Genomic DNA, 26,014 nt, shown 5'->3' with positions numbered 1-26,014 from the left:
CCCAGATCTGTGCCTCAACACAATCCTGTTGTCTCAGAGCTATACAGACAATTCTTTGACCTCATGGCTTGGTTTATGCTCTGACATGCAATGTCAACTGTGGGACAGGTGTGTGCCTTTCCAAATCATATCCAAACAATTGAATTACCACAGGTGGCCTCCAATCAAGTTGAAGAAACAGCTCAAGGATGATCAATGGAAACAGGATGCACCTGACCAAAATGTTGAGTCTCATAGCAAAGGGTCTGAATACTTAAGTAAATAAGGTCTCTATGTAAATACTTTTTTTTTTACCTGTTTTTTCCATGTCAATATGGGGTATTGTGTGGAGATTGTTGAGCAATATTTTATTTAATCCATTTTAGAATAAGACTGTAAAGTAACAAAATGTGGAAAAGGGGAAGGGTCTGAATACTTTCCAAATGACCTGTATGTTTTAGGAATATAAAAAGGTACTTTAAATATTATTTTTCAACATGATTTTACTCAGGCAAAAACTACTGAATGAGCTCAAAAACATGCTATGATGTATTGATTTTGATGACTGGGGTGATATTTTTTGTCCTGGCTAACTATATACAGTAGTCATTTGAATAACTGGAGCACCAAAAATGTCATTGACACACTGATTTTGTGAATCACTGGCACAGTGAGGGCCTAACCTTGTCCCCAGGTTAATTGAGCATAACACATATAATCCTGGCATATCAATGAATCAAAGCTGGCCTCTGTGGGAGTGAACAGAGGTAGGGAATGAACTGACCCACCGGTTAGGGAATTAACTGAAGTATTTGTTATTAGCGAATCACATGACTGCGAGGCGTGGCTCCGAATCAGAGACATATGGTGTGCCACTGTGTTCGAAGGTCCTCGGGGAGGTTCGGAGGGAGATTGACTGATTAGGGATAAAGCCAATGGATATGGGTAGGGACATTTTCTATTGGACAAGGACTTTTCCACATTCTCCCTATTGGGTTAACAAAGGTCATTTTTGAGTTATTGAAATAATACACCGCAAGTATAAAAAAATATATATATTAAAAGAGCAGAGCAGCCTCACTATGGCACAACCCCAAACATATCGAAATATGAGGGTGTATCATTTGGGTACATAATGGAGCGGCAGGGTAGCCTAGTGGTTAGAGCATTGGACTAGTAACCGGAAGGTTGCAAGTTCAAACCCCTGAGCTGACACGGTACAAATCTGTCGTTCTGCCCCTGAACAGGCAGATAACCCACTGTCATTGAAAATACGAATTTGTTCTTAACTGACTTGACTAGTTAAATAAAGGTAAAATAAATAAAAAATTATCTGTGTGAGACTGTTTTGTGAGACTCCGATACAGTGTCTTACCCCATTCTCATTGTGCTTATCTCCACTTCTACGGTTGGCTTGCTCTTGAGATTGCTGGCTCCCTGCAGGGGGAAAGCACAAACACTGAGTACACTCTAGACCACGTGTCAAACTAATCATTCAATCTGGCCACACAAAAAAATATTTAACCACCGGCGGCGGGCCAGTGTCATCATTTATTTTTTGTTGTAAAAAAATACAAATTCATGTAGATCTCAATAGACATGGAAATGAGTAAAAACAAACAAACTGTAGACATGATAATGGACCTACATTTCCAGTCTCTTCACTCTGTACAGCTGGCTAACATTGAAACGAAAGCTAGACAGTCAGGAAGCCTAAAATTCTAAAAGCGATGGATAGAGTACTATTTTACTTATTATTTTTACGGCGAGGAAATTATCAATATTAAGTGCGGACCTCAGTGAAGAACAAATGCAGCCCACGGGGAAAATAAGTTTGACACCCCTGCACTACAGTATATCTGCAAACACACGGGTAGATGGGTTTTGGGTGTGCGGTGAGGTCTCAATGTCGCTGTCATTGTATGTGTTTTTACAATTTTCCATTGCTACTAACTGGTTTTGTCAGACAGGAACCCCTCAGGGACAACTCTTAATTTACGAGTAAATACTAATAAACAGAGAACCCTCTTCTGCTGAAATGGGTCTTATTAAGTATGCAGATGATAAATAATAAGTGTGAGTGAGTAAGTAAGAGCTGGCATGTGATGGACTGGGGCCACTTCTCTGTGTGTGTGTGGGGGGGGGCTCTGTGCCTTTGTGTTCCCGCCCAGTGGAGGGTTGACTCTCTCCACTGAAGACACCATCATATTCCACCTCACTGAGCCCAGGCCGAGAAAGAGTGATGAGAGAAGACAAGTGAGTACACAGGGGTAAAAGTAACAAAGAAATCCTGTGACTGAAACTTAAAGTCGATCTCCGATCGATTGTCTGGGGCCAAGTTAATCTCCCTTTTCCCATGAGAAAGTCATGACCATCATCCTTTTTAGGGAAAGAGGATCACCTTGTATTAAACTGCGAGTTTAGCCAATTCCAGTCCCCTTGATTAGGGGGCCTGGGTCCACCCTGGGAGAATTTTTATTTCAAAGGACTGCGAAACTAATTGATGGTGGCTTTTTTTTAAAGGACATTATAACGCAAAATTAATTTTTAAAATGGTGACACCATCTAAAATATCATTTCCACCTCCAGAAATGAGCCAAATAACATATTGGTAAAACTTATGGTACAATTATTTTTACATATTGGACCATGCTTATAGCCTGGTCTACATCCCTGGTCTACTGGACCTCAAAATGAGTTCCACTGCATTTTTTCATCATTCCCCTCTAACCAGGGACTGATTTCGACCTGGCACACTAGGTAGGTGAAATGAATGACCAGGTAGAACAGAAAACCAGCAGGGTCCGGACCTTATTGGGTAAGACTTGTATACCCATGGTCTATATTATCAGGATGTGCTATTAGCAACAAACAAAAAACAATAACAAATAAATATGAAAAAACCAAACTGCTTTCAAAATTGTTTTCCGAGTTTGTATTAAGATTTATTGTGCATTGACTGCTTGTCAGAATACCTTTCCCTCGCTATGGCTCTTGCAACTTGAAAGAGCCTGGAGAGGAATATTTCTCTCACATTGAACACACAACCAGTCAATTAGGTAAATAGGTAAACAATTCTACTATAGGGTTGTCTGTTTTATTAACATTATATGGCAAAAAAATAAGTTTTGCCAACAGAAAGTTGCATCCGGAGTGATACTTTGCTTGAAGCTACAGTAGGCTACACACAGCTATTTGAGTCGAGCACCGCAGTGGTGTGCATTATAGACTATTTAATTCACTTCATCTAAACATCGAAGTGTCAGCAACAATCATTAATGTCAGTTCAGTGCACACTGCATAACAGAGAAAATGTGATATTTGAGAACACATTTATTCGGGAATATATTGTGTAGAATAGACATGCTTCTGTATTAGGTCGTGTCATCTCCAAACCATTCACCACCACCCAACCTCTCCAGAATCAATGTGATGGAATTCCGTCAGAGTGAATGAGAACTTTAACCCCTAAGTACAGAAGAAAGTAAGGTGAAGAGGGAGGGATAGGGCATCGGAAAAAATAGACGATTGAGGGGCTTAAATAAATTAATTCCCAGATTCCTTGCATCCTTCTCAGAAGTATTGGAAGAGAAGGACCAAAGACTCTGCCCTAAGACGTTCTTCTCCAAAAGGTTTTAAGAAGGGAGGAGAGAAGATGCAAAGAAACGATGAAAGGTTAATTAAGGGTAGAGGAGAAAGGTAACATACTTGCATTGGTGTTCCAACGCAATTCCTATTAACACTCATGGCATTTCAATGCGTGACAGTTGAAGCATACCGGCAATAAAACATGCTCAGGGACAGAAAGCCCCCTTTCCAGTGGCAAAATTACAGTGGGCCTATTATTTATCATTTGTGACCAGCGTAGATGGAATAGATGGGTTACAGTGCCTGCAGAAAGTGTTCATACCCATTGACTTATTAAAAACGTTGTTCTATTACAGCCTGAATTCAAAATACAGAAATATTGCATTTATAAAAAGTATTCACATCCGAGTCAATATTTTGTAGAAGCACCTTTGGCAATTACAGCTGTCAGTTTTTCTGGGTACGTCTCGAAGAGCTTTGCACACCTGGATTGTGCAATATTCACCCATTATTTTATCCTGGAAACTTCCCAGTCCTTAACGGTTACAAGCATACCCCTAACATGATGCAGCCACAGCAATGCTTGAAAATCTGTAGAGTGGTACTTAGTAATGTGTTGTATTGAATTTGCACTAAACACTTTGCATTCAGGACAAAAGTGAATTGCTTTGACACATTTTTTGCAGTGTTACTTTAGTGCCTTGTTGCAAACAGGATGCATATTTTGGAATATTTTTATTCTGTACAGGCTTCCTTCTTTTCACTGTCAATAAGGTTACTATTGTGGAATAAATACAATGTTGTTGATCCACCCTCCGTTTTCTACTATCACAACTATTAAACTCTGTTTTAAAGTCACCATTGCTGAGCGGTTTCCTTCCTCTCTGTCAACTGAGTTCGGAAGGATGCCTGTATCTTTGTAGTGACTGGGTGTATTGATACACCATCCAAAGCGTAATTAATAACTATACCATGCTCAAAAGGATATTCAATGTCTGCTTTTTTATACCCATCTACCAATAGCTGCCCTTCTTTGCGAGGCATTGGAAAACCTACCTGGTCTTTCTGGTTGAATCGGAGTTTGAAATTCACTGATGGAGGGACCTAGCAGATAATTGTATGTGTGGGGTACAGCGATGTGTCAGTCATTCAAAGATCATGTTCAAACACTACTATTGCACAGAGTCAATGCAACTTATGTGACTTGTTAAGCATATTTATACTCCACTAACTTAGTCTATTTAGGGCTTGAATACTTATTGACTCAAGGCATTTCAGCTTTTCATGTCTTTATTTTTGTAAAAATGTCCACTGACATTGGGTATTGTGAGTAGGCTAGTGACACAATCTCAATTTAATCCATTTTAAATTCAGGCTGTAACACCAAATTTGGAACAAGTCCAAGGGTGTGAATATCTTCTGAAGGCACTGTGTTCGCGCTTGCCTTTGTTTGCACATTTGCCTGTGTGTGTGTGTGTGTGTGTGTGTGTCAGTTATAGATAGCAAAGGGGTTACTATTGCACCCACCTTGATCACTGCTTTCTGTGGGTGAGTCCTCGTGCCGGAGAAAGAACTTGACCTCTTGTTTTCGGGGTCCCCACTTCTGCAGGTGCTCGAACATCATGTGCTCAAAGGGGATTGCTCGTTCTAGGGGTATGGGAGGGACAGAGAGAATTGTTTACTTCAGCCATCATTGATTTATTTCATGCCTATATGTTTGCTTGTATGCAATGTATGTGGTAGCATTTTCCATGGCAATAAAGCCTTCTGAATATGAGAGAGAATTGAAAAACAGGAAAAGGCAGAATCCGGTGGCTCGTAGCTGTCTGAATGACTAGTCTATAATCTGTTTATCCAGCGTCTCAGAGTAGGAGTGCTGATATCGGATCAGGTCCCCCCTGTCCATGTAATATTTATTGTGATCTAAAAGGCAAAAGTTACCCATAATCAGCATTCCTACTCTGAGATGCTTGACACATACAGTCCCTGGGCTAGTGAGGGACAGCGAGAAGGAAAGGAACAAAGAGAGAAAGAGAGCGATTCAGAGAGAGAGAGAGAGAAGCGGGGGGATCTTAGCCCACTCCAAAACATTATTTACCACAGCAGTGATGGCACTATAACCAGTATAAAGCAGAGTTCTCCTGGTTGAACAGAGTGACTGGACCAAAGCAGGAGCTTTAAAAGCACTTAAGTGAGCTCCTCCGCTTGAGGCAGACTCATGCCGACTGCTGGCCCCATTCGTTCCCATTACAGCTGAGCCAGACGCCTCACACAGGCAGAAAGGAAGAAGGGCAGCGTGGCCGCTCCCCCCTCCCCTCTAAAAACTTGAGCTCTGATGAAGACTAGATAGTTCCGGCTGTGCTTTTCATCAGTCTATGGTTGCGTACCAAATGGCAAGAGCAGTGTAGTATATAGGGGACAGGGTGCCATTTGGGATGCAGACTTTCTCTTCAGACATTAAATGCAGACAGCGGACACACCCCGCTGTCAGTGTGCACACACACACACACCATGATTGCTTCCCTCACCAGAGTTCTAGCTGACACACCCGTGTCATCAGTGTTTTGCTGAGAGGGGCCACTCCTCGAGATAAACATGACATCCAGCCAGCGTGTTTATTAGCCCTGTTACGTAATCCCATTTGGCTAGCTCCTGACAATACAACTCCTCTGTGTGTGTAAACTGTTCTCCTTTGTGGAGAAATCTGTGGCAAATCAAATCAAATTTTATTTGTCACATACACATGGTTAGCAGATGTTAATGCGTGTAGCGAAATGCTTGTGCTTCTAGTTCCGACAATGCAGTGATAACCAACAAGTAATCTAACTAACAATTCCAAAACTACTGTCTTATACACGAATATGATACAGAGCAGCATACCGAGTACAGTATATACATATGAGATGAGTATGTAGACAAAGTGGCATAGTTAAAGTGGCAGTGAACATGTATTACATAAGGATGCAGTCGGTGATTCAAAAGTATATACCATATGAGATGAATAATGTAGGTAAGTAACATTATATAAGGTAGCATTGTTTAAAGTGGCTTTACATCATTTCCCATCAATTCCCATTATTAAAGTGGCTGGAGTTGGGTCAGTGTCAATGACAGTGTGTTGGCAGCAGCCACTCAATGGTGGCTGTTTAACAGTCTGATAGCCTTGAGATAGAAGCTGTTTTTCAGTCTCTCAGTCCCAGCTTTGATGCACCTGTACTGACCTCGCCTTCTGGATGATAGCGGGGTGAACAGGCAGTGGTTCGGGTGGTTGATGTCCTTGATGATCTTTATGGCCTTCCTGTAACATCGGGTGGTGTAGGTGTCCTGGAGGGCAGGTAGTTTGCCCCCGGTGATGCGTGTGCAGACCTTTCTGAGAGCCTTACGGTTGAGGGAGGAGCAGGTACCAGGCCAGCCCGCCAGGATGCCTCGATTGTGCATAGAAGTTCATGACATCTTCAGCCTCCAGCGCTGCGCCTTCTTTGTCAGTGTAGTGGACCCAGTTTGTCTGTGATGTTGCCGAGGAACTTAAAACACCCTCTAACTGTTCCCATTTGCTGCTGAAGTCCACAATCATCTCCTTAGTTTTGTTGACGTTGAGTGTGAGGTTATGACACCACAAACCTCCTCCCTGTAGGCCGTCTCGTCGTTGTTGGTAATCAAGCCTACCACTGTTGTGTCGTAAACTTGATGATTGAGTTGGAGGCGTGCGTCCTTTGAACAGGGAGTACAGGAGAGGGCTCAGAACGCACCTTGTGGGGCCCCGTGAGCGGGAGGAGATGTTGTTGCCTAAATCTTGGAGGGTACTATGGTGTTGAATGCCGAGCTGTAGTCGATGAACAGCATTCTCACATAGGTATTGGATGTCATAAGGTGAAAGCACCAATTTGTAAGTCGCTCTGGATAAGAGCGTCTGCTAAATGACTTAAATGTAAATGTAAATGGTATTCCTCTTGTCCAGGTGGGTTAGGGCAGTGTGCAGTGTGGTTGAGATTGCATCGTCTGTGGACCTGATTACCCAGTACAGTGGAGGCTACAGATAGTTTTATGGCACAAACATACAATAATACGTTTTCAAAACCATGTGGAATTTGATTATTTGTCAAACATACATTTTTAGATCATTTTCAAAAATAAATCTTCTTTTCACATATCTAATCAAATGATGTATGCTTTATATTACTGTGTGGATGCCCATTTGTGGTGTCTACTTATTTAGTGAGGCCGGTATAGGTCAAGTGCACAGTACCTTCAAGCTTTGCATGAATGGGCTTGGAATCAACTAGAATTTAGTTTGTTTCCATAATTCAGGCATTTTGCCTAACCACAAGTAAAATAAACTGGTCATTACTACTGCAATTGGCATAGGCCACATTCAATTGACAATTCCCTCAAAAATGTAGTTATCCCTTATAGTGCACATCTGACTACTCAAAGATCCACTTGTCTCCAGCAGTAGTTTCACAGTTGTTTCTCACACGAGAACTAGTTATTACTGTAGTTTGACTGGTATGTACGGCTCAGAAAAGCTCTCCGACGCAGAAGACAATACTTTCGTTGTTACTATGTGTAGACACAATAGTGTTTCCTTTCACAAAGCTTATTTCCAATTGGAGCTGACTGTGTGCTACATGCTTATTCATGCTCAAGTCTGAATGCAGCCTAAGTAAAGAAAGCATGTATCCCAAACAACACCCTATTCCCTATTTAGTCCACTAACAGAGCTCTTTGGGCCTTAGTAAAAGCAGTGCAGGGAAGAGAACTATTTGGGATGCACACAGAGCATTGTTAGGGTCTCAAAGCACACAACTCCTTCACAATTTGTGTGGTAATGAGAGCTGTCAACATGTAGTTCAGGTAAAGTGGTTGATCAAAAAGTCTCCATTTCAACACTGACCTAGTCTAGTTGGAAGTGCCACTTCAAGTCCTGAAGAGCCAACATATGAGCAGGCTGTTACTCCAGCCAGTACCCGACTAAATAGCAAGACTGAAAATGAGCAGTGGAACTATACCTGCACTAGAGGCTAGGGTAAGAAGGCGCTTGAGGAGGAGATTCGAGACGCCGTCACTCTCTTACCGTTGCCTCGCCACACTTCGGCAAGGTGGCAGCCGCTCTCGCCAGGCTCCTTGCAGAACTCGACCACGTCGCGGCACGATGTCTCAGGGGTGATGGGCACCTCGGTCAGTGCCTGTTCCCCATCACTTAGGTACACTGTCAGGATCATCTGAGCGGGAGAGAGGCAGTTATATCCCCTGCTATTGGTTACGTTGAGTAAGCAGTAGTACATTTAAGTCACGGGACAGGTTTTGCTCCCCCAACACCTAAAACAGATCTAGATCTAGGGTCAAAATGTAGCATAAATATTTAGGCTAAATGTTAGCTACCCTTTGCCAATCCAAACTACACGTGGCTTCATTTGCTCAATGGTTTCAGTGCCTTCAGTTTGCTAGCAATGATAAATAGCTACCAAAAGCGATTGACGTGGATTTTCAATTATGTTTTGAGCCATCTATCAGTAATAAGCTCTCTCGCTCTCTGCTTTGAGCATTGGACAATCAAGCCACGACCAACCCTGTGTCCTGGCTGTAGCTTGAGTTGCGTGTATCATCAGCACACACTGCTGTGGAATGTGTGTGAAAAGGTTTGGTGGAGCTCTTTATGGTAAACGTCACAGAGGTTTGTGGAATACCACAGACTGACATCAGTTCCTCATAGGTGCATTGACATCTGATACCACTACCCCTACTGAATCAGCAGCCTACATGGGTTAACTCAATGGTCTGGTGATGATCATTATAACTTTCATTCATAGAGACACAGAAAAACAGCTTGCCAGAAAGCATTTTTCTATGGATCCATTTCTGAAAATGTTCAGGGCCCCAAACATATTTTCTTCACTATTCCTCCCTCCCTTCTTTCCTTCTTAACGTAGCACTCACAGGTTTTAATGTGCCATCAAGTGTTACCCATCAAAGACTGTCAGTGTTTGCCACAAGAGTCCCCCCAGAACTCAATACACACACTTGATTCAGTCCAACGCTCAAAGCAGAGATGGAGAAAGCTAATTACTGATAGAGCCAAGGTTGAGAACATAATTAATAACACATGTTCAAGATACCGCCACTTCTAGCCTCACAGCATAGCCTGCATCAGTCACAATGGGCAGTCCTTCACACTTCCCACGGCTGATCTTGCCTCAGCAACAATGAACCAAAACCTCTATGACATTAGAATGAGTGGCATTCCCTTCTGATTGCAGCTAACACTGTAGCACACATTACATCCAATCCCACACTGACCCCTAACCCCACTGCAGTTTTGGGCAGTCAGACAAGATTTGATAAATTAAAGAAATATGGGTGAAAATTCCACATGGCCAATCTGGGGGAAACGTGGAGCCATTTACCCTATTGATTATATCCATTCAATCCTTTCATATCTCAAAAGTCCATAGGGGGTCTTGCTATGGGTCGATTTGGGATAGAGCAATAGATTCCACCAAGAGAGCAGCAGGGGGTAAGAGAGAAATCATTGGCCTTCTTTTCCACAGAAGGGGGGTAGACAAACCCAAACATGATGCAAATGTAGAGGGCCAATCACACCAACCAAGACCAGTTTCCACAACTAGTGCCAACAGGCAATCCCATACCAATGAACTTATCTTTGTCCTCTGCTTTCTTATTTTCAAAATGAAACAAGAAAGGATAACATCATTTTCTGAGTAAATGCATTATTCAGGGGAGCGGGCGCCAGGAAAGTGGTAGGCAGTGTTCGCCCTCTTCTGATGAGATTAAAATCGGGAAAACAGGGATGAACAAAGATTACCACTGCCAACACTGGACATAAGAAAATTCAGAGCGCAGAGCTTCTAAGCCCCTTGTCTCCCAGCAGAATCCCTCCATTAAGATCCACCTCAACATCAATATATCAGATGAAATCATAATCACAATACCAAAGCAATTCTTTTAAGTGCACTAAAACAAAGCCTATTGGACCATGACAGATAATGCAAGAAACAAATGATCTTGCCAAAACCTACCAGGGGAAAAAAACTGGTCAAATGATCTGTTGGTATTGAACGCTCTTCCTAAAATGAATAGGATCTGAGTTATTATAGTATACTGCAACCAGTAGCCTACATTTCAGATCTAAGTATGTGCATATGGTAATAAACAAGCTCAATGGCAAATGGTGGCAATGGCCAGCAGCACACTCAGGCTCAGCAGTCAACACAATCAAGAATTACCGACTATCCACTCAATCACATCATTCCAAGATAGGGGAGGCTCATCCCCAACGCAGCATGCTCACACACAAATATTGTTTTGACAAAAAAAAGTTTTAAAAATAAAATAATAATTGTCCCGTCTGGCTCAGTTGGTAGAGCATGGTGCTTGCGTCGCCAGGGTTGTGGGTTCGATTCCCGAGGACACCCACACGTAAAATGTATGCACGCATGACTAAGTCGCTTTGGAAAAATGTGTCCGCTAAATGGCATATATCATTATTATATTCCAAAATATGAAACTCACAAAAGGTCAGCATTTCTGTCATGCCATGGGATTTTTATGCAAATGTAGACAGTCTTCCAAAAAAATGCCAAACCGCTGACACTTCTGCCAAAACACAGGAACCACGGAAGTGCTAGTTAGACCAATCAATGGCCTCTGCCCCAGCATTGACATGGGTCACCAATAGCGTTGCTGCAAAACAAAGGTTAGATGGATGACAAAAAGACTTCTCACTGGGCAATATAGAGAAAACAACAAGCATATCGACAAGGACCTGGCACGGGCAGTCAAAACTGAAAACAGCAAAGGCTGTTGTAAAGATTTAGCTGAGACAATTTCACCTCGTAAATGACCAACACTGGCGTGAGACAATGAGAGTAAACCACCCTTGAATTGAAACTTGAGCAAGACAGATCTCACCTCAAGAGGAATACTAACCACCCTCCCATAGTTGCCGTTTCTGCCCGTGGCACTTCCCCCTTTAACTGCTGTCCTTCTCCTCCGGCCTTCCTTCTTCCCCGGCCGGTGGCGCTCCTTCACCCAGGTACGGTCCTTCGAGAGGCTGACCAGGCCGCGGAGCACTATGGTCACAAACTTCTTCATTATGCACCCCCCCGCCGCGTCTTATCGCCCTGCCACTGTAGACTACAAAATACACTCAAGTAAACGGTATGAATAATAAACGCTAGGCAAGCGTCAAGGTACGCAGTAGCGAAGGGAGCCCTGCAGAGGAGTCTTAGGAGGAGTGAGCCTTGCTTGTTGTGTGAGCACCAAGGGATGGAAAAGAAAGGGAAGCAAAAGAGGGAGAAAGAGACAGAGACAGAAAGAGAGAGAGAGCGAGAGAGGGAGGGGTGCATCCGCAAGCCCCCCTCCTGAGCAAGGCTCCCTGGGGCACACTGGTGAGTCGAGCACCGATGACACACTGCCAATGTGTGGGCGGGCCTTGCTGTGACTGACAGATAGAGGATCCAACCCTGGCATCGCTTCAAGTCGGTGACGGCTGAAGTAAGTCCCTCTCTGGGATTGTTTCAACCACTGCTTCCAGCAAGCAATCCCCCGTCTCTGGAGAGCATAGATGTATCGCGATTTGCGAATGAATGGGCAGTGGAAGTGGAGAGAGAGGGAGAAAGAGCGAGAGAGCGAAGGAGAGAGAGAGAGAGGGAGGGAGATGCAGGCCATGCCTGCTCCCTGGTTGAAGGATTCACATGGTCATCAATTCTGACCACTCTAATCACATTCATATCCCTAGCGAGGAGTGTGGACGCCTCAAAACAACATGAGAAAAAGAAAACAAAGGAAGATTTAGAAAGCCATTTATTGCTACAATGGATTTAACCAGTTATGGTACTGTATTTTTCAACAGTTACAGCACAATCTAGGACAATGGTCACTTTAGTGTGCATGTGTAAATAGTAATCTATTTTTCAGAACTTGGGAGCCTGGAGTATGTCAGCTCCAGGGTTGGAAACATTTCATTGTAAATAGGCCTAAGTCAATTCTGTGAGCGAGTTGGATATCTGATTAATGAACCTGAAATAAATCCTTAGAGGATAGATTCCGTGAAATTGTATGGGGAATACATTCAATAGGCTATATAACAGACGTGCTTTTCAAATTGTGGCCTTGGGTCCATCTCAATTGACTTAAGCAAAAACTTGCAACATTCCCACAATAGCCATTATCACTTGTATAGGGTGACCGTCATCATTATTTAGGAAAAACCCTTTCCACCACTAGGCTTATATGGTCAAGCTCCCAAACATTGTATTTTTAGATTAAACACTACCACAATATTTCAAGTGATATATAGCCCTTGAAATATCCAAGCGCAACCTTAAATAATAAATCACCAAGGAAGTTAGTTCTAGCTCCCAAATAAGCTCCCACTTTAATGAAAATACTTTCAAAAAAGGGTCATTTTCTTTTCGTCTGCCAACCAGCCAGGTTCTACATATGATGAATTGCCCCATAAAAAAGACACCTACTACTTACTGTATCACCATGCAATGTTAAACATTAGTTGCATCATTCCTCATCCATTTAGTGCTTATACAGTAAACCGCAATATTTAGTTGATAGAGATCAAGATATATATATATTTCTGGATTCAAGGTTAATTGGCATAAACCTGATGCTATGCCAGTCTCTACAATTAAATCCATCAGCCATGGTTGCCCCTTTTAATTTCAAGTAGAAACAATGTGGTATGAATTATCTGGGCATTCTATTGTTAGATAAGATAATATCAATATTCCAGTCTACCAAAAAAAGGAAGTTGTTAAATCTTAGTTTACGGGGAAATATGTGTACAATTAAAATGGTGCTTGTTTCTAAGTTTAACTACAGTTGAAGTCCAAAGTTTACATACACTTAGGTTGGAGTCATTAAAACTCATTTTCAACCACTCCACAAATTTCTTGTTAACAAACTATAGTTTTGGCAAGTCGGTTAGGACATCTACTTTGTGCATGACACAAGTATTTTTCCATCAATGGTTTACAGACAGATTATTTCACTTATAATTCACTGTATCACAATTCAAGTGGGTCAGAAGTTTATATACACTAAGTTGACTGTGCCTTTAAACAGCTTGGAACATTCCAGAAAATTATGTCATGGCTTTAGAAGCTTCTGATAGGCTAATTGACATAATTTGAGTCAAATGGAGGTGCCTCTTGCTTGACATCACAGGAAAATCAAAAGAAATCAGCCAAGACCTCGAAAAGAATTGTAGACCTCTGGTTCATTCTTGGGAGCAATTTCCAAACACCTGAAGGTACCACATTCATCTGTACAAACAATAGTACGCAAGTATAAACACATTGGTACCACGCAGCCGTCATACCACTCAGGAAGGAGACGTCTTCTCCTTTCTTTGAAAAGTGCAAATCAATCCCAGAACAGCAAAGGACCTTGTGAAGATGCTGGAGGAAACAGGTATAAAAGTATCTATATCCACAGTAAAACAAATCCTATATCGACATAACCTGAAAGGCTGCTCAGCAAGGAAGAAGCCACTGATCCAAAACTGGCATAAAAAAAACAGATTACGGTTTGCAACTGCACATGGGGACAAAGATCATACTTTTTGGAGAAATGTTCTCTGATCTGATGAAACAAAAGTAGAACTGTTTGGCCATAATGACCATCGTTATCTTTGGAGGAAAAAGGGGGAGACTTGCAAGCCAAAGAACACCATCCCAACCGTGAAGCACGGGGGTGCCAGCGTCATGTTGTGGGGGTGCTTTGCTGCAGGAGGGACTGGTGCACTTCATAAAATAGATGGAATCATGAAAAAGGAAAATTATGTGGATATATTGGAGCAACATCTCAAAGACAGTCAGGAAGTTAAAGCTTGGTCGCAAATGGGTTCCAAATGGACAATGACCCCAAGCATACTTCCAAAGTTGTGGCAAAATGGCTTAAGGACAACAAAGTCAAGTTATTGGAGTGGCCATCACAAAGCCCCGACCTCAATTCCATAGAAAATCTTTGGGCCAAACTGGAAAAGCATGTGAGAGAAAGGCCTACAAACCTGACTCAGTTCCTCTGTCAGGAGGAATGGACAGAAATTTACCCAACTTATTGTGGGAAGCTTGTGGAAGGCTCCCCGAAACGTTTGACTCGAGTTAAACAATTTAAAACCAATGCTACCAAATACTAATTGTTTGTATGTAAACCTCTGACCCACTGGGAATGTGATGAAATAAATACAAGCTGAAATAAATCACTCTTATTATTCTGACATTTCACATTCTTAAAATAAAGTGGTGATCCTAACTGACCTAAGACAGGGAATCTTTACAAGGATTAAATGTCAGGAATAGTGAAAAACTGAGTTTAAATGTATTTGGCTAAGATGTATGTAAACTTCAGACTTCAACTGTATATTTCAATGATACTATTTACATGCATTCCATACATTTTTAAGCTGTATAATAGTATTATTAAATATTTTATATGGGATTGGAAAAGACCATGCATCAGTATGCAGAAAATACATGCCCCTAAAGAAAGAGGGTTAAGAATCCCAGATGTAGAACTGTACGATGTGACTTTCGAGCTATCCAAAATGGCAAAGCACTGGAGGAGAGGTAGAAGAGAGATGGGTTACGTTGGAAACTAGGTTTGACTGCTCCCTTTGAACCTTCATGTTTTATCTCCCCCCCCCCCCCCCCCCGTATGGGGCGGCAGGGTAGCCTAGTGGTTAGAGCGTTGGACTAGTAACTGGAAGGTTGCAAGTTCAAACCCCCGAGCTGACAAGGTACAAATCTGTCATTCTGCCCCTGAACAGGCAGTTAACCCGCTGTTCCTAGACAGTCATTGAAAATAAGAATTTGTTCTTAACTGACTTGCCTAGTTAAATAAAGGTAAAATAAAAAATAAAATAAAAATAAACTGTGTGATAATGACGTAAGGAGATATATGCAACTGAAAAGCTGTGTCAACACTAGGTCTTGCTATTATGTTAAAAGGCAACAATTTTATGGAAGATTCCTTTTCACTACCATGCTCTGTACAAGCAGATACATGTTTGTATATTACAGATTTCAAATATTGGGCAAAATGTCAGAAAAGGGAAAAGGTATACAATTTAAAGTTTTTCAAATATTTTACTTCAATGTCCTTAGGATGGGTTTGTCACAAGATGTGTGTTAGCGATGTGAATGGGCAAAAGGATCCCTCCCTCCATGCACTGTGGTAATGCCCAATTGTGCGCCCCTATGGGGCAAAGCCTAAAGTGCATGGGGTATGGCCTTGGATTCCATATACCTATGTCACAAAGACTGACTGTTGAGTGAAAAGTTAGAAATAAGAGGGATTAACCAGACATAACTTAAAATTAGTTTCAGGTACTGGGTTAGTGTTAAATATGTATGAAGTTTTCATTCAAAATGGCCACAATTAAGTCGCAAGGATGCTCTGTGGCTGCTGCTTCAATTCCACTGGTTCGTCCCGGATTTCACAAACATTTTGTGGTGTGGCCACTTGTCTACTGATTTACATTTACATTGTGCATAATTAAATGTATTACTCATTTAAGAGCCCACAATAAGGTTTCAAATAACATCAAGATTAAGTTTGCCCCACATACAGATCAACAGTTACGGTGTTTTTATTCGAGTTTCATTAGGAATCACCCACCTATCACACGGAAGTTTAAAAAAAGTTAACTGCAACAACTGTTCTGCTCATTTAGGATAGGACCTATACTTCACTGTAAAAAGTAGACTCCGACAGAAATCATTATTGACAGCACCTACGGAAATTATTCAGGCCCCTTGACTACTTTCCCACATTTTGTTACAGCCTTATTCTAAAATTGATTAAATTGTTCTTCTCATAAATCAATCACACACAATACCCCATAATGACAAAGCAAAAACTTTTTTTTATTTTTTATTCTTGGTTATTTATAAAAAATTAACTGAAATATCACTTTTACATAAGTATTCAGATCCTTTAATCAGTACTTTGTTGAAGCACCTTTGGCAGTGATTACAGCATCAAGTCTTCTTGGGTATGACACTACAAGCTTGGCACCCCTGTATTTGGGGAGTTTCTCCCATTCTTCTCTGCACATCCACTCAAGCTCTGTCAGGTTGGATAGGGAGCGTTGCTGCACAGCTATTTTCAGGTCTCTCCAGAAATGTTCTGGGCTCTGGCTGGGCCACTCAAGGACATTCAGAGACTTGTCCTGAAGCCACTCCTGCGTTGTCTTGGCTGTGTGCTTAGGGTCGTTCGCCCCCAATCTGAGGTCCTGAGCACTCTGGAGCAAGTATTCATCAAGGATCTCTCTGTACTTTAACATTCATCTTTGCGTTGATACTGACTAGTAGGGTGGCAGGTAGCCTAGTGATTAGAGCGTTGGGCCAGTAACCAAAAGGTTGCTGGATTGAATCCCCGAGCTGACAAGGTAAAACATGTGTCGTCTGTCCCTAAGCAAGGCAATTAACCAACTGCTCCCGGGCACCAAAGACTTGGATGTCGATTAAGGCAGTCCCCCGCACCTCTTGGATTCAGAGGGGTTGGGTTAAATGAGGAAGACACATTTCAGTTGACTGCATTCAGTTGTACAAATGACTAGGTATCCCACTTTGCCAGTCCCTGCCACCGAAAACATCCCCACAGCATGGGATTCACCGTAAAAAGAGCCAGGTTTCCTCCAGACTTGACACTTGGCAGTCAGGCCAACGAGTTCCATCTTGGTTTCATCAGACCAGAGAATCTCGTTTCTCATGGCCAGAGTCTTTAGGTGCCTTTTGGCAAAATCCAAGCGGGCTGAGTGGATTACGTCTGGTCACTCTACCATAAAGGCCTGAATGGTGGAGTGCTGCAGAGATGACTGTCCTTCTGGACACCGTTCTCCCATCTCCACAGGGGAACTCTAGAGCTATGTCAGTGACAATCGGATTCTTGTTCAACTCCCTGACCAAGGCCCTTCTCCCAGATTGCCCAGGCGGCCAGCTCTTAGGAAGAGTCTTGGTGGTTCCAACCTTCATCCATTGAAGAATGATGGAGGCCACTGTGTTTTTGGGGACCTTCAATGCTGCAGACATTTTTTGGTAACCTTCCCCAAATCTGTGCCTCGACATAATCCTGTCGTCTCAGAGCTCTACGGACAATTCCTTCTACCTCATTGGCTTGGTTTTTGCTCTGACATGCACTGTCAACTGTGGGACCTTTACATAGACAGGTGTGTGCCTTTCCAAATCAGGTGCAATCAATTGAATTTACCGCAGATGGACTCCAACCAATCAAGTTGTAGAAACATCAAGGATGATCAATGGAAACAGGATGCACCCGAGCTCAATTTCAAATCTCATAGAAAAGGGTTTGAATACTAAAAAGCCTGTTTTTGTTTTGTCATTATGGGGTATTGTGTGTAGATTGTTGAGTTAAAAAAAATGTTTTTTTAATTAGAATAAGGCTGTAACAAAATGTGGAAAAAGTCAACGAGTCTGAATACTTTCCGAAGGCACTGTACGTTAACAGCAGCCAAATCTGCCAAGACCGGTCATTATTGGCTCCAACCGATTTGTCCACTGCCACATTTGATAGAGCCAACAAAGGCAGCCTTGGAAGATTTGGTTACCATTAGATCAAACTGTATTTATCACATACATTTTACAGCAGGTATAAAAGGTACAGCTAATTGTTTAAGTGCTTTAAAACTAATATATACACACACACACAAATATTATATTTTTTATTTTATTTTACTAGGCAAGTCAATTAAGAACAAATTCTTATTTACAATGAAGGCCTGAGATGAAAAATACAGATGTAGGACAAAGCGCACGAGACCTAAGACAACAACACTACCACAATGCAGTACATCAGACAATAACAATAAAGAGTCAAGTCAAAAATAACAAGTAATAGAAGTAGGGATGCACAATATATCAGTGAACATATCGGAATCGGCCAAAATTAGCTACAAATACCAAAATCGGTGTCGGCCCGATGTCTAGTTCAACGCAGATGTCAAAGATACCGTGCATACCTATATGACGTAGGAACATGACGTAATGACGCCACGTAAAATTGAGCAACACAGCATTCCTAACCTAGCCCACAATGTCTGCTGTGTGGAACGAAGCAGTCAACAAGTCGAGCAGTCATTTGAAAGAGTAACAACATTTCAGCTCATTATCGAAATGTATTAAAGCCAAGATAACGGAATTCATTGCCCTTGACAATCAACTGTTCTCTGTCGTGGGTGATGATGGCTTACCTCGACTGGTCGAGCACTGGTACACACTACCCAGTGCACTATTTTTTCAGATGTTGCCCTACCGGAGTTACACAGTAATAGTGTCACTGCTATTAGCTTCACGACATACATACTATTGAAGGCCGTTTGGGTCTTTGCGTGTCAAAAAAGATACAGTAGCACTGTCAAAGCTGCACAATAAAGTCCGCAAACAAATAAACACCGGCCACGAATTATGTGTTTACAATACCGCGTTGGTAATAAAGCATAATTTGTTCGACCGCAAGTTCCGGGGTAGCTAGCAAAAGCTTGGTACCTAGCTAGCACCAATACAACCAGCCTGAAAACAATGACTAGTAGAAACTGAAGTAATTTTCATTATTCTTAGCAATGATTTAGGAATCCTTGTGAGTAAGTATTAACTAGGTAGCCACTTGTTATTCGCCTATTGAAATTGAACTTCAGTTCATGACAAATAGCTAGCCAGTGACTTAACCCTGTTGCCTAAAGCTAAAGTAATAAGCAGCCAGCTAGCTTCATCTGGCTAGTGAGGCTCGACCGGACCAGGTTGTGTTGTGAAGTAACAGCTTCACATAGATCGGTCCGACCACCATTAATCAAATATTAACTGTATTATAAATTAGGGTTATTTAGGTGACACCTATATTGCTATATTGTAAGCTAGCTAACTATAGATTCTGAAACAGATGTCGTTTTGCTATGTTTTTGGGGAAGAACATTGGTTGCATCCATGAAGTAGCTAAATTAAATTATGTGACGTGCAGTCATGTTCTGATCGGTCAACAAGATTATTTGACACATCAAATAGCGTTATTTAAAAACACCAAAGACCCAAATGGCGTACCATAGAAATTCTGGTTGAGAATGAAACGACTGAACAAATGAACAACAAAACAGCATAGTAAGTAAGTGAAGAAGTAGGTTTTGATTATGTTTTACCGGTAATGGGGACATACGTAAATGCCAACAAAATTACTTTTTTATCAATTGTGTGTGTTTGTAACCTTTATTTAACTAGGCAAGTCAGTTAAGAACAAATTCTTATTTACAATGACGGCCCGGGCGATGCTGGGCCAATTGTGCTTCGCCCTATGGGACTCCCAATCACGGCCGGATGTGATACAGCCTGGATTCGAACCAGGGACTGTACTGATGCCTCTTGCACTGAGATGCAGTGCCTTGACGCAGCGGTCTAACTATTTAACTGGACTAGAAGGCTTAAAAGGCCACTAAAATTTAAAATAAATATCGGTACAGTGTTTTTGGCAAGGAAAATATCGGAATTGGCCAAAAAAGTCACTCCCGAGTGGCGCAGTGGTTAAGGGTGCTGTTCTGCAGCACCAGCTCTGCCACCAGAGACTCTGGGTTCGCGCCCTGCTCTGTCGTATCCGGCCGCGAACCGGAGGTCTGTGGGGCGACGCACAATTGGCCTAGCGTCGTCCGGGTTAGGGAGGGTTTGGCCGGTAGGGATATCCTTGTCTCATCGCGCACCAGCGACTCCTGTGGCGGGCCAGGCGCAGTGCACGCTAACCAAGGTTACTAGGTGCACTGTGTTTCCTCCGACACATTGGTGCGGCTGGCTTTTGGGTTGGATGCGCTCTGTGTTAAGAAGCAGTGCGGCTTGGTTGGGTTGTGTATCAGAGGACGCATGACTTCAACCTTCGTCTCTCCCGAGCCCGTACGGGAGTTGTAGCGATGAAAAAAAGATAGTAGCTACTAACAATTGGATACCATGAAATTGGGGAGAATAAGGGGTAAATTCCACAAAAAAAAAGGAAAAAAAGAAAGGAAGTATGCATAGTAATAATGGACTTTATCATGACATGGAACTGACTAAGTGGAAAGATATTCTGTATGTCTATGATGATGTCATGTTATTGAATCTACTTTTAAAAGTGGCAGTCAGATCTGAGAAGTTATAATGTTCAAGAATCAATGGTTGTGTCATGAATGTATAAGTCCAAAAATGAATGTACACTCACAGGAGGGCATCTCTCCACCATGATTCAAAGCTGTAATGACAGGGCCACATTTGAAAAGCTTCTCCATATCAAACACGACAATTTAGAAGAGTGCATTAAGGAAAGAAAAATGAATATGTAATGAACTACGCAAAAAGAGAGAGAAAAACAGAGCGCGCACAGGTATACGAGGTCTTTTGAATAAATCAACAGCTAGCTGACTCATTTCATCCTTTCAGGGTCAACTCAGGGGAAAGAAAGTGCTGGGCTGCCATCAAGTCCGTTTCATTCCAGACCTCGAGTCAGTGCAGCTCTGAAAGAGCTAATTGATGCTCCTATAACAGCCATAGGCCCATCCAGGAAGAGGATGTTATGTAATATATTTATATGTAAGATTGGGTTGTGCTTGTGAGAAACGGTAGATGGCGCTTGACTATCTCCTCCGGAGTCCCCCTGACAACAGTACATTAGCCATTCCTGCCCGTGTGTTATTGGCTAAGGGAGTCACGCGAGATGAGGCGAGGAAAGGCACTGGGCTGCTCTCCGGTCGACTGGCTGTTTGACACTGATGGTCCGGTGGCGCCGTGGGGCACAAACGTCTGCCTGGGCCAGCGCCGCAGTCACTCAACTCCCCCATTGAGGACACTGGGGGGAGGAACCTCCCAGCACTGCCTGCATGTCCATCCTGCTGCACCCTCTGTAGACCACTATATGCTCTTATTCACTCACAACACACTAGGCTTTCTGTAACCTCTGCTCGGTGCAACGCCACTGGCCATCACCCTCTTTCACATGGACCATGTTTACATGCACACCAATATCCGTTTTTATTGGAGATACTCAAAAATTCTGTTTTTAAGTTGATGTATAAACATATCCCATTTACAATAACATGAAAATACTTGTATCCTGTTTGAGAAACCCAGATAAGATGCCTGGGATATGCTGATCTTAGACGGGATACTGTGGCATGTACAGCTTACCCGTTTACTGTCGTTTTTTTGTGATCTGCGCTGGCTCAGTTTCGCATATCAAGGGTGTTGTGTGATGTTTTCATCAGATTTTCAAACAAATCACTTCAAAAAGTAGGCTACCTACGCAGTTCAAACCACCATAATAATATTTTAGCAGGTACTGGACCATATAGCCTACTGGCTTAGGCTACTTGCACCCCTAATTTAAATAAATGTCTGCTTATAATTTCTGACATTTGGTAGGCATTTTATTTTGTCAACTATAGTTAGATACATCTTCTCGTCATAACTTGTTGCCCTACGGCAGGGGGGAATCTAAGGGGAGACTCAGGAGATGGATGGGTGGGACAGGGACTGACAAACAACCTCAGTTGCTGGGTAGGATAGGAAAGGGTGGGAGGCATGTTTTCTTTAGGTTAAGTAAGGTGGGAAGCATGGTTTGCGGGTGGGGAGGGAGGATGGGGACTGAGTCGGGGTGATCTTTATACGCATTTTCTTTATTGTTTTTACCTCTAACCCACTCTGAAAAATAAAAAGACAACTAAATAAAAAGTTGGTAAAAAAAAAGATACTTTTTGCCCAAGAACAGTGTTTCCCCAAACGCTGGTCCTCGAGTACCCCCAACAGTACACCGTTTTGTTGTAGCCCTTGACAAACACAACTCATTCAACTTCATTGAAGGGTTGATGATGAGTTGACGAGTTGAATCTGGTGTGCTTGTCCAGAGTTACAATAAAAATGTGTACTGTTGGGGGGGACGAGGAACCAAGGTTGGGAAACACTGCCAAGAAGACTAAATAAAGCAGTGCTCAGCAGAATAAGGTCTTAAATCGACTTAATGCATGCATTAGTAATCTAGTTAACACCGGTAAAGTTGTCTGTTTCACTTCAGCTATCGCAGAGAGAGGATGTTTAAGGAATGGGCAGGGGAGTAAACGCAATAACTCCAAAACATTGGAAAGATTATTCCTGTGCAAAATGTCGAAATGTCATGCGTTTGACCGGATTTAAGGAAATGAAAAGCTGAGAAAATGATTAAATCACGTTTCTGATAAGACTTCAGTTTGTCTTGTGTGCATAATTTGTGGTTGAAATACTATCTGATTGCATAACAGTGTCAAAAGATATCAGGTTATATGTGCATTTACATTTGATGTTTAGTTTCACTGCAAGAACTGCATAATTCTGCAGGAGTTTATATTATATAATGCTACAGGTGAGTGGTTATAGTCCTACAGTTACTATTCCATTTAACCCATATGAATTTAAATTAGGAATATTCATTTTTATTCCTGATACAGGGATACTCGTGAGCGGGATATCAAAAGGTGCATGTCAACAGCATAGCTAGAATAAGATGTAGCTCATATCCTGCTGTCTCATATAGTACCTGCAAATGTGATCACTAAGGATAGCGGCGCTTGAAATTTAAGAGGACAACTTTTCTTACAAACGATGGACTATGCTAAAAACGACTTTATTCTACTTTTTTTTGTAGTGATGCACCGCTATGACATTTTTGGCCGATACCGATATCCACTATTTTCCTTGCCAAGAAAAGACGATACAGTCTTTTTCTTTTAAAAATTTGAGCGGCCTTTTAAGCATTCTAGTACAGTTAAATAGTTAACACACACACACACACGCAGCGGTCGAAGGCACCGCATCTCCGTGCAAGAATCGTCACTACAGTCCCTAGTTCGAATCCAGGCTGTATATCATCCGGCCGTGATTGGGAGTTCCATAGGGCGGCGCACAATTGGCCCAACATCGTCCGGCTTTGGCCAGGGTAGGCCGTCAATGCAAATAAGAATTTGTTCTTAACTGACTTGCCTAGTTAAATAAAAGGTTACACACACCTGAACAAAAAGTTATTTTGTTGGCATTTACGTATGTCTCCATTACCAGTAAAACATAATCAAAACCGATTTCACTTATTTGCTGTGATGTTTCGTTGTTCATTTGTTGGCGTTTCATTCTCAACCAGGATTTATTTTTTGCGAGTCGAAAAATAAACGAACACTATTTGACGTGTCAAATAAGCTTGCTGACCGATTAGGACCTGAATATGATTGCACGTCAGATCAATTTAACGCATTCATTCATTTTTACATCGATATTACACAATCACTCATATGTCACAACAACACGTATGCTATGATGGTAAAGTTGTCTCGCACACCTACAGTGATGGTCATAACAAAAATCCTAGCTAGCTCATGGAGGAAAAATATATATTCCCCAAAAACATAGCAAAACGACATCTGTTTCAGTAGCAATAGTTAGATAGCTAACTATATAGCTAGGTGTCATCTAAATAACCCTAATTTATAATACAGTTCATATTTGATTAATGGTGGTTGGATCAATCTATGTGAAGTTAGCCACAACAGTGGAATTTGCAGTTAGCCTTCAAAAAAGTAGTGTGGGATAATTCTACTATTTGCATCCCGGTCAATGACATACTTTTATTGAAGGCCAACCTCACATTCCACTATCGTGCCTAATTTCACAACACATAACCTGGTCTGGTGGAGTCTCACTAGCCAGATGACGCTAGCTGACTGCTTATAACTTCAGCTTTGGGCAACAGGGTTAAGTAGCTGGCTACCTTTTTATTTTCATGAATTGAAGAACAATTTCAATTGGCGAACAACAAGTGGCTCCTAGCTAATACTTACTCACGAGGATTCCTAAATCATTGCTAAGAATAATAAAAATTACTTCAGTTTCTACTGGTCATTGGTTTCAGGCTGGTTGTATTGGTGCTAGCTAGGTACCAAGCTAAAAGCTAGCTACCCCAGAAGTTGCAGTTGAACAAATTATGCTTTTTAACGCGGTATTGTAAACACATCATTCGTGGCTGGTGTTTACAGACTTATTTGTAGCTTTGACAGTGCTACTGTATCTTTTTTGACACGCAAAGACCCAAACAGCTTTCCATAGTATGTACAATTCAAGTCGGAAGTTTACATACACCAAATACATTTAAAATCAGTTTCACAATTCATGACATTTAATCCAAGTAAAAATTCCCCGTCTTAGGATCACCACTTTATTGAAAGTACATTTCAGAATATATTTCTTCCATCACATTCCCAGTGGGTCAGAAGTTTACATACACTCAATTAGTATTTCGTAGCATTGCCTTTAAATTGTTTAACTTGGGTCAACCATTTCAGGTAGCCTCCCACAAGCTTCCCACAATAAGTTGGATGAATTTTGGCCCATTCCTCCTGACAGAGCTGGTGTAACGGTGCTCGCACACGCTTTTTCAGTTCTTCCAACATTTCCTTTTGGATTGAGGTCAGGGTTTTGTGATGGCCACTCCAGTACCTTGACTTTGTTGTAAGTCGCTCTGGATAAGAGCGTCTGCTAAATGACTTAAATGTAAATGTAAATGTTGTCCTTAAGCCATTTTGGCACAACTTTGGAAGTATGCTTGGGGTCATTGTCCATTTGGAAGACCCATTTGCAACCAAGCGTCAACTTCCTGACTGTCTTGAGATGTTGCTTCAATATATATCCACATACTTTTCTATCCTCATGATACCATCTATTTTGTGAAGTGCACCAGTCCCTCCTGCAGCAAAGCACCCCCACAACATGATGCTGCCACCACCCCACAGTTGGGATGGTGTTCTTCGGCTTGCAAGGCCCCCCCTTTTTCCTCCAAACATAACGATGGTCATTATGGCCAAATAGTTCTATTTTTTGTTTCATCAGACCAGAGGACATTTCTCCAAAAAGTACGTTCTTTGTCCCCATGTGCAGTTGCAAACTGTAGTCTGGCTTTTTTATGGTGGTTTTGGAGCAATGGATTCTTCTTTGCTGAGCGGCCTTTCATGATGTCAAGCAAAGAGGCACTGAGTTTGAAGGTAGGCCTTGAAATACATCCACAGGTACACATCCAATTGACTCAAATGATGTCAATTAGCCTATCAGAAGCTTCTAAAGCCATGACATTTTAGTGGCTAAAGCCATGACAACTTAGTGTATGTAAACTTCTGACCCACTGGAATTGTGATACAGTGAATTATATGTGATATAATCTGTTTGTAAAAAAATGTTGGAAGAATTACTCATGTCATCAAGTAGATGTCCTAACCGACTTGCCAAAACTATAGTTTGTTAACAAAACATTTGTGGAGTGGTTGAAAAAAGATGTTAATGACTCCAACCTAAGTATGTAAACTTCCGACTTCAACTGTATATCGTGAATCTAATAGCAATGAAGCTATTACTGTGTAACTCCGGTAGGGCAA

At 41.8% G+C, this 26,014-nt stretch overlaps 1 protein-coding gene across 5 annotated transcripts in view; it reads right to left on the bottom strand.

Moving 5' to 3' along the window:
- ppp1r13bb (protein phosphatase 1, regulatory subunit 13Bb) overlaps positions 1-26,014 on the bottom strand; it is an 87,839-nt gene that overhangs the window by 42,796 nt on the left and 19,029 nt on the right. For 4 of the 5 annotated variants that reach the window (XM_065008823.1, XM_065008826.1, XM_065008825.1 and 1 more), the window contains exons 1-4: positions 11,515-11,694; positions 8,642-8,789; positions 5,095-5,214; positions 1,355-1,416 (exon numbers count right to left, since the gene is read on the bottom strand). In XM_065008823.1, coding sequence (XP_064864895.1) covers positions 1,355-1,416; positions 5,095-5,214; positions 8,642-8,789; positions 11,515-11,679 — 495 coding nt within the window. In that variant the 5' untranslated portion in view covers positions 11,680-11,694. Of the gene's footprint in view, positions 1-1,354; positions 1,417-5,094; positions 5,215-8,641; positions 8,790-11,514; positions 11,695-26,014 lie in introns of those variants that run through there. The other variant, XM_029631562.2, reaches the window with a different exon arrangement.

Source organism: Oncorhynchus nerka, linkage group LG24, assembly GCF_034236695.1.
Source record: "Oncorhynchus nerka isolate Pitt River linkage group LG24, Oner_Uvic_2.0, whole genome shotgun sequence".
NCBI classification, from domain to species: domain Eukaryota; kingdom Metazoa; phylum Chordata; class Actinopteri; order Salmoniformes; family Salmonidae; genus Oncorhynchus; species Oncorhynchus nerka.
Note: the sequence above shows the minus strand (reverse complement) of the source record. Positions and strands in the feature narration are given on the sequence as shown.